Genomic DNA, 8,453 nt, shown 5'->3' with positions numbered 1-8,453 from the left:
GGAAATCACTTGGGGGCTTGGTCGTATTCGAACCATAGCTACACCTCTTGGTAGGCATAAGGCCACCAGGAAAATCATATTGGGGCTTTTGGTCGTATCCGAACCATAGCTTAAACCCTCTTGATTAGTGCAACACCACAATTGTGACTATTTAAATCTTTTTTGATTTTTTCGGTTTATAATGCTGTATGATTTGTCTATGTTTATTAGCCTGGCCTGGCCTTTGACTATAAATCACCAGCAAGAAGAAACTACTGTCCGATGTTTATTAATCTGGCCTAGGCCCGTTCATAAACCGGCAAACAGCTGATGATTACCAGTATTCAAGTTATGGGTTATCACCCTTATTATACTGGCTTGCTAAAACCAGGAGTGTGATAAAATATCACAGGTATGGTATATCTTGCATTATACTCCCTCTGTTCCGAAATAGTTGTTGTTGGGGGATTTTTCAGACCAGGTGGAAACGAGCAAATGTACAAAAATACCCCTGATTTGAAAACGAGTCATCGTCTTCCTCCGCCAGGCTCCTCCTCGTAGTCTTCCTCCGCCAGGCCACCTGCGCCCTCCACCTCCTCCAGCTGCTAGTCCGGCCACCTCCTCCTCCGCCCTCTACCTCCTCCTCCTCCTCCGCCTGCTCCTCCTCCTCCTCCTCCGCCCAGTCTGGTGGCCACCGCTCCCAATTTGATCACCGCTGCCCCAGCCTAGCCGCCCCACCTCTCCTCCCAATCTAGTCCTCGCTACACCAACCTGGTCCTCTCAACCGCACTAACCAGCCTGATCCTTGCTGCTCCCCCGCCCGGTCCTCGCTGCTCCCCTGCCTGGTCCTCGCCAGGTACTCCTCGCTGCTCCCAATTCTTATCAGTTTTCGCCAAATGCAGAATTGGGAGAATTTGTTGATGCTTTTAGGTACAATAGTCTGTAAAATTGATCAGGAGACATTCAATCAGGAAGAATTTGTTAAGACCAATAACTATGGCAATCAGACAAGATCATCACCCTCACAATTGGCATCAGAAGAAATTACTGGAGTGTAATGATCAATTGGGAAACCTGTAATAAAGGGCAACCTGGTGCATGTAGCTCCCGCTTGCGCAGGGTCCAGGGAAGGGTCCGACCACTTTGGGTCTATAGTACGCAGCCTTTCCCTACATTTCTGTAAGAGGCTGTTTCCAGGACTTGAGCCCATGACCTCATGGTCACAAGGCAGCAGCTTTGCAATTGGGAAACCTGTAATGCATGAGAAAATGATGTTGTCGATGTCCTCCTGCTGATGTTGTCCAATTGTCAAATTTAGAGATGATGATCATTGTTATGCACCATTTGTCCAATTGCAAACATGCCTACAGTTTCAACGAGTCAATGAAAACAAATTCAATAGTCCATTTGAGATCAATACTTGGATATTTAAAGAACTTTCTATAAAAGGGTGTATCCTGATGAATGATACCAACAGTAAGAAAAGCCAACAGTCCTGACAGTAAATAAGAATGAAAATTGTGAAAAGTGTGAATGACAGATTAGTGTTGTCATGATTACACCTAGGGAGTATACTTATAGAGCCATCTAGGGCAAGGTGGCAACATTTTGCCATGTGATTTTGTGACAGCAATGTCCACATGCTTCTAATAATGGGGAAAAAGAGGTATCTCAATCCAATGGAAATATGGGATTACTTACTCTGTTGACATAGTGTGTGTGTTGATGATCTCACTCACAGGATGGATAATTGCTTCTTTTCCCTGACACAAGCAAACCAAATGAAATGAGATCTTATTTATTTACAATCAAATCAAAACAAGGAAGCAAGGAAAGGTGAAAATGGACTGCACTTTACTTTACTTCATTTCATTTCAGACAAGCAAACCAAAAGAGAGCCTTAAATGGACTGCACTCATCGAACTATAGTACTGGATCAAGAACTACTCATCGAACTACAGTACTGGATCACAGAACCCATTTTAAATCAGAGTTGCAGAGTGAGGGGCTCACCGAGGTAGAAGGTCCTGGCATAGGCGTCGCCAAGGCGGCCCCAGCCGAGCTTGGCGATGACCTCCTGCTCCAGTTGCTCGTCCCGCCACCAGCAGCGCCTGCCCGCCTCGGCCTCCCACGCAACATTCTGATGCAGAGGCTGGGGGTTATTCTCCTTTTCAAAAAAAAGTTAAATACTCAACTTGGTACAGGCAACTTAATTTACTTCAATTCAGGGTACAGGCAACTTAATGAAACCCTCAACTTGGTAGAACTAATATAGCACCACATGCAACAATTGATTGTGATTAAGTTGGGGCCTACTCCAGTTAAAGTTGGAGTACATGAGTATTTGACTGGAAGACAAGTGAAGCTACAACATTGTACTCCAGTTAAATCAGGATACAGTAAGCTTGAATTTCAAGATAAAACAGTTCAGTATAAATCATCACAGGAGTCTTGCTTCAAAATGCACAGGCAGGATTCTATGTTCGCCATATCAAATCATCATAACACTAAATCACAGTTAAATAATGTACTGATCTGTAGATAATGTAGATAATGTACTCCTGTCAAACAAAATAATGTACTGATCTTTGAGTACTGAACTGTTTGATATACTGATCTTGGAGTACTTAAAATTTTCATTTTAGTTTTAATTAACTTAAATGTAGTGAAGGAAGTACTCCTGCACTCATACATTGCCTATGGTTCTGTTAGGAAACCCATTTTGAGCAGGAGAGAGCAAAGCTTACCCTGCAGACCCAATTCTATCAATTTCAAGTAACCTCCAGGTTGTAACAATTCACCCACAATTCTATCAGGCTCTGTCAGGTCTCTCTCTATGACATGCACCCGTCGATCATCCTGTGCCACCAACACATAAAGCAGGATATAAGCAAAAAATATCCAAGATAACAGTAATGCACCATTCGATCATGATGAGCAGCAGAATTGCAATTTTACTTGTTATTATGTCTAAAAACTCTAGATGAAACTTTTGTACTTTATCACTATTGGCTGGTACACAATCTCTGAAAATTTCAAAATTATAAAAGGAACTTTTCTTCCTTAATTTGTTGTCTGAACTACTCCAAAATCAAAACCAAAAAAATCAAGTTCAATAACTCGTTCAAGATTTTTCTATTGATGATATATCATTGTCAGAGTTGCTGTAAGCCACAGAAGAAAATAAAGTGGGTCCTCAAAGTAGTTGGGCATCTCATTAATTATGCAAAGCTAGAGGACATCAAGTCTCTGTTGGAGCAAGTTGAACGAGAGGGCATGGAAAAGACTAGAGAATGAGAGAAGATAATAAAGATGACTCTTCCTCCTCTTTGCCCATTTATGAGTAATTTACAGTTCTGTCGCCCATATGTTCTCCTTAATTTAGCCAGAAAGAGAATAAGTAATTTCAGCAAAACTTGTAGGGCAGCCCTGGCATGATTTTTGCAAGGCAAATAACAAACTTATTAAAACAAATTTCTTGTAGTTGCAGAATCAGCCATGCATAGAAGAACTCTAGCCATCGATCGCAATGCAAGGCCTCGTGTTCTTTTAGTACTTGAACAAACATTAAGTAAGACTCTCTGCAGTCTACACACTACAAATCGAACAGCTCCCCTAACACGGCCCTGCTTGGGAGCTGTATTACCAAGTTTAACTGAAACTAAAACTACCAGCGCAGGTATACTGAAACTTAATTTCAGTTAATCTTGTCAATTTCAGTTAATCATTTTGTGTTGCCTTGCCTAGAAAATGTCGAGTATATAATGCATGGTGTTCTATATTTACATTTATAAACCGGGCCAAATCCACCTTCGCCAATTTTGTTTTCCTCAGAAAAGTTACTTGTAGCCTCTAATATCTGATGAAACTCACATACTGAAAATTCAGACAACTCTGCTTCCACTTCCCAAACAAGTTCATCTCCTTGAAACTGGTGAGTACTTTTTTCCTGTAACTTCACTTTACCTGAAAATCGTGAACTGGCACTATCAATATTGATCTCTGTAATTACGACTCTTTATATTTATGTTGAGCATTTTAGTAATTAACTGGCTAATTTACCCACCTTTTGTGTGCCTTTTTCTAAGCCGACAACAGTAAACGATGAAGCAGCAGAGAGCAACCAGTGTTACAGTTGCAGCTACCGATAAGGCTATTACCCAACATACGGGTAGATTTACCACCCAACAGCAACGATTCATTCTGAGCAAGTACTACTGACGATTGTTTTACTACCAAACAGCAAAGAGATGAGCACATTGTATTGAGCAAGTAACCAGCGGAAGGTCAGCAATCGACTAACTGAGGAGGATGCAGCAGGCAATACCGAGAGAACACAGCATGCGCGGATCGAATGCGTCAGCGAGGTGGGGACGTCTGACGAAGACGACGACGTGTGCACCGTGAGGACGAAGACTCTGCTCCAGATCCGCCGCTCCACTGCTCCGGCGCTGCTCCCGATCCACCGCTCGGGTGCCGCTCCACATCCATGCCTCCCTCGCCCAGATCCAGCGCTGGCGCTCCACATCCATGCCTCTATTGCATATTCCAGAGTAGAAGCTCGTCGCCGGCTCAAAAGATTGATTTTTTTACCTCCGGGGTGTGAGTGGAGGCGGGGTGGTGGAAAGGAAGAGGGAGAGGGAGAGGGAGGGTAAGGTCAGCGATGGGGAGAGGGGAGGGTGAGGCCAGCGATGGGGAGAGGGGAGCGTGAGGCCGGCGAGCGGCGGGGAGAGGGGAGGCAGGTGAGAAGGGGAAGGCCGACGAGCGGCGAGAAGCGTGCGAGAGAGCACGAGCGAGTGAGTGCGGTTGGGCAAGCGAGTGAGCGAGCGAGTGCGAAGGCCGGCGAGGGCAAAATTGGAAAGTGGGGATATTTCTGTACTACGTGAAAGTTGAACTAGAAACCTCCATCGACAACTATTTCGGAACAGAGGGAGTATATGGCTATTTTTATGCCTAGCCATTGTTATAAGCTATGTTGTTGGGCAAGATAACCCGTCTAGCGGTACACCGCTAGGACACTTTTTATTCCAGGAGCAGATTCCATGGTGCTAAAGTATCATAAGAAGACATAACATATATTAACATGGCGGATTAACAGTCTCATGCAAAGGAAATATGCACGATGGCATAGCAGACCAAGCGTTTAAACTAGCCTATTACAAGGCGGTTCTATGCCCATAAGAACAAATGTTTCAAACAAATATTGCAGAGAGAAGAAGCTAAAGCGGCTGTCGGTTTACAGATCTTGATCAGGCTGGCTTGAAGGTTGTGGGTCATCCTGGGCCGGTTCACCCTCCTCTTCTCTACCCAGTTGCTGGAAGTCATTAGTTGACCAATCGATCCCAGTTAAGGCTCTGAATACAGCTTCATCGCTTATAAGTGAGGAAGGGTCAACATCAGGAGCATAAGTATGCTTACGGATCAGCGGAATAAGATACAGAGCGTTGGAACTTGGCGGATTAACCTTCTTGTTGTTGTCATCATAAATAGCTTGATAATGGGACATATCAGTTTCTTCAGCCAATTTGCTAGCCAGTGGACGCATCTCCCTTGTCAAAGCTCTGAGGTCATCATTCTCATAGTCTGATCCATCCTCTTTTATGCTGGGATAGCCCTTTCCAAGATCGGGCGGATCAAGATCAGAGATCCAGGCTTTGGATCGCGTCAATGCGGTAAGAGCACCCGCCCTGGCAGCCGATTTCTTCAATTCCTCAATCCAGGCAGGCATCACAGCTAGCCTTACCAATGTATCTTTGATCAAAGTTGGGGGCGGTTTGTTATGAGAAGCTGTGCAGATGACCCGCTGTACGCCGGTATATAGCTTTTCTATAAAGGTATAGGCAGCCTTCAGACTTTGACGCATGTCTGAGCCCAGATGAGCAACATGACTCCCTGCATTGGCAAAATTGGTAAACCGGCAGTCTATTTGATAATACCTATTTACGGTTTGTGAAGATGATTACTCACCAAAGACATCAGTAGTCATGGAAGTTATTTGCCGCTTTAAGACAGTTAATTCCTCCATGACCAGATTAAGGGCCGCCTCAGCATCCTCCGCGTTCTTCAGCAGAGTGGCTTTCTCTGTATCCTAGCCCGCCCGCTCACTCTTAAAGTTCTCTTTTAGCTTTTCCATAGCCGCTAAAGCGTTGGTCAGCTCTTCTTTGGCCTTGGAAGTCTTGGCTTGTTGAGTTTTGATATTCTCTTGAAGGTCGGTGACTTGGGATTCCTTTTTGCTAAGCTTAGCCTGCAAGAGGTATGCAATTTGTAAGTTGGCAGTATACATTTGAAGTCCCAAGCACATGACAAGTCATACACTTGGCACTTGGGGGCTAATGGCTATTGTTTCTTCTCTAAAAATATTACAAACTCATATACTTGGCACTTGGGTACTAATGCATATTTGCTCAAGTTAAAGAATAATGGATTTTGCTGCCATCAATGAACTTGGTGGTTCATCGGTTTACACAGATTTGTACATGAATGTTGAGTTTGATAAATAGGCCCCGGTTCACCTTGAAGAGATAAGCCGGCCCTTAGGTGCCACAGATGGAAAGTTGAAGTATTTTTCTACAAAGTCCCGGTTCATATCAGTACTATAAACCGGCCCTTGGGGACTACTGGAGTTAGTAGCACTAACACGGTTATAAGGGAAGAGTAGTCATACAGAAATCAATAGTGTTTACCTCATATCGCTCCTTCATCATGTTCAATAACCCGGCTCCATAGTCATGGTTGGTGTACAGCCGGTTTAAAAACCCAGAGTGGATATCTTGGGCGCTGAGATGGGCATAACTTTCCAGATCCACCTTCCACTTGCCTTTATCTATAGAAAAAATTCTTCCTTGGTGTTATGTTTCGATAGAGCAGTGGGGTTGCCTGGGGCTGTATAGCTGATGCCAGTAACGACAACATCGTCCGGTTTATCATCAACAGCTTTGGTTGGGCTTGGCGGTTTATCGTCATGAGCCGTCGGATCAATTTCCACTTGCTCAACAAAGGTGTCATGATCTTGTGCTGGCGGATCATCAAGGACAGCATCAGTATTTTGCTTAGACGGTTCTGGAGTCTTTTCCAGGTCAGCCGCCGTGTCATCATCAGCCGTTTTACTCAACTTGGCTGAGGGAGTCCTGGATTAGGGGGTGTCTGGATGGCCGGACTATACCTTCAGCCGGACTCCTGGACTATGAAGATACAAGATTGAAGACTTTGTCCCGCGTCCGGAAGGGACTTTCCTTGGCGTGGAAGGCAAGCTTGGCGATACGGATATGCAGATGTCCTACCATTGTAACCGACTCTATGTAACCCTAACCCTACCCGATGTCTATATAAACTGGAGGGTTTTAGTCCATAGGACGACATCCACATCAACAATCATACCATAGGATAGCTTCTAGGGTTTAGCCTCCTCGATCTCGTGGTAGATCTACTCTTATACTACCCATATCATCAATATTAATCAAGCAGGACGTAGGGTTTTACCTCCATCGAGAGGGCCCGAACCTGGGTAAAACTTCATGTCCCTTGTCTCCTGTTACCATCTGGCCTAGACGCATAGTTCGGGACCCCCTACCAGAGATCCGCCGGTTTTGACACCGACATTGGTGCTTCCATTGAGAGTTCCTTTGTGTCATCGCCGTTAGGCTCGATGGCTCCTACGATCATCGATAGGGATGCAGTCCAGGGTGAGACCTTCCTCCCTGGACAGATCTTTGTCTTCGGCGGCTTCGCACTGCGGGCCAATTCACTTGGCCATCTGGAGCAGATCGAAAGCTATGCCCCTGGCCGTTAGGTCAGATTCGGAAATTTAAACTACACGGCTGACATCTGCGGGGACTTGATCTTCGACGGATTCGAGCCACTGCCGAGCGCGCCGCACTGTCACGGCGAGCATGATCTAGCTCTGCCGCCGAACAGTGCCCTGGAGGCCGCATCCGCATCGGCTCCGACCCTTAATTCGGAGCCAACTGCGCCGATCGAGGATGAGCGGTTGGACGCCACCTCGGGGGCTGTAACCCCAACGGCGATTGAGCCAAGCACCAGCCCCATACTCTGCGAGACCCGTGACTCCAAGGAGCCGGACTCCTCTCCGGACTCCGAGCCCCCCGCGCCCCTGCCGATCGAATCCGATTGGGCGCCGATCATGGAGTTTACCGTCGCTGACATCTTTCAGCACTCGCCTTTTGGCGATATCCTGAAGTCACTAAAGTCTCTCTCTTTATCAGGAGAGCCCTGGCCGGACTACGGTCAGCAAGGTTGGGGTACGGACGATGAAGAAATTGAAAGCCCACCCACCACCCAGTTTGTAGCCACTGTCAACGACTTAACCGACATGCTCGACTTCGACTCCGAAGATATCGACGGTATGGACGCCGATGAAGGAGATGATGAAGAACTAGCGCCTACTAGGCCCTGGAAAGCCACCTCGTCATAGACATATACATGGTGGACACCCCAAAAGAGGGAGATGGTGATGG

General features: G+C 45.8%; 1 protein-coding gene across 18 annotated transcripts; it reads right to left on the bottom strand.

Moving 5' to 3' along the window:
* Nucleotides 1-243: 243 nt before the first annotated feature.
* On the bottom strand, nt 244-4,832 carry LOC123086931 (uncharacterized). Of its 18 annotated transcripts, none has more exons than XR_006441173.1 (7): nt 4,307-4,830; nt 4,046-4,211; nt 3,857-3,945; nt 2,727-2,838; nt 1,993-2,146; nt 1,681-1,742; nt 244-1,343 (listed from the first exon to the last, which is right to left on the bottom strand). XR_006441173.1 is itself a non-coding variant. In XM_044508796.1 (6 exons), exons 1-5 carry the CDS (start codon nt 4,509-4,511, stop codon nt 1,715-1,717), a joined length of 561 nt encoding a protein of 186 aa, XP_044364731.1. In that variant the 5' UTR covers nt 4,512-4,827; the 3' UTR covers nt 244-919; nt 1,681-1,714. The 18 variants fall into 18 exon arrangements, 6 of the variants coding, with proteins under 6 accessions (XP_044364731.1, XP_044364730.1, XP_044364729.1 ...); XR_006441171.1 differs by having other exon boundaries at nt 3,853-3,945; nt 4,307-4,829; XR_006441167.1 differs by having other exon boundaries at nt 3,766-3,945; nt 4,307-4,828.
* Nucleotides 4,833-8,453: the final 3,621 nt, after the last annotated feature.

The sequence above is a fragment of the Triticum aestivum genome, chromosome 4A, assembly GCF_018294505.1.
Source record: "Triticum aestivum cultivar Chinese Spring chromosome 4A, IWGSC CS RefSeq v2.1, whole genome shotgun sequence".
In the NCBI taxonomy this organism is placed as follows: domain Eukaryota; kingdom Viridiplantae; phylum Streptophyta; class Magnoliopsida; order Poales; family Poaceae; genus Triticum; species Triticum aestivum.
Note: the sequence above shows the minus strand (reverse complement) of the source record. Positions and strands in the feature narration are given on the sequence as shown.

What these genes read in the sequence shown, in the direction of transcription:
- LOC123086931 (XM_044508791.1), bottom strand. Translation starts at nt 4,511, where the DNA reads ATGGATGTGGAGCGCCAGCGCTGGATCTGGGCGAGGGAGGCATGGATG. An exon ending in GCGCATGCTGTGTTCTCTCG is followed by an intron (nt 3,946 to 4,306) that starts GTATTGCCTGCT and finishes CACGATTTTCAG; the next exon opens with GTAAAGTGAAGTTACAGGAA. An exon ending in GATAGAATTGGGTCTGCAGG is followed by an intron (nt 1,231 to 2,726) that starts GTAAGCTTTGCT and finishes CATGCATTACAG; the next exon opens with GTTTCCCAATTGCAAAGCTG.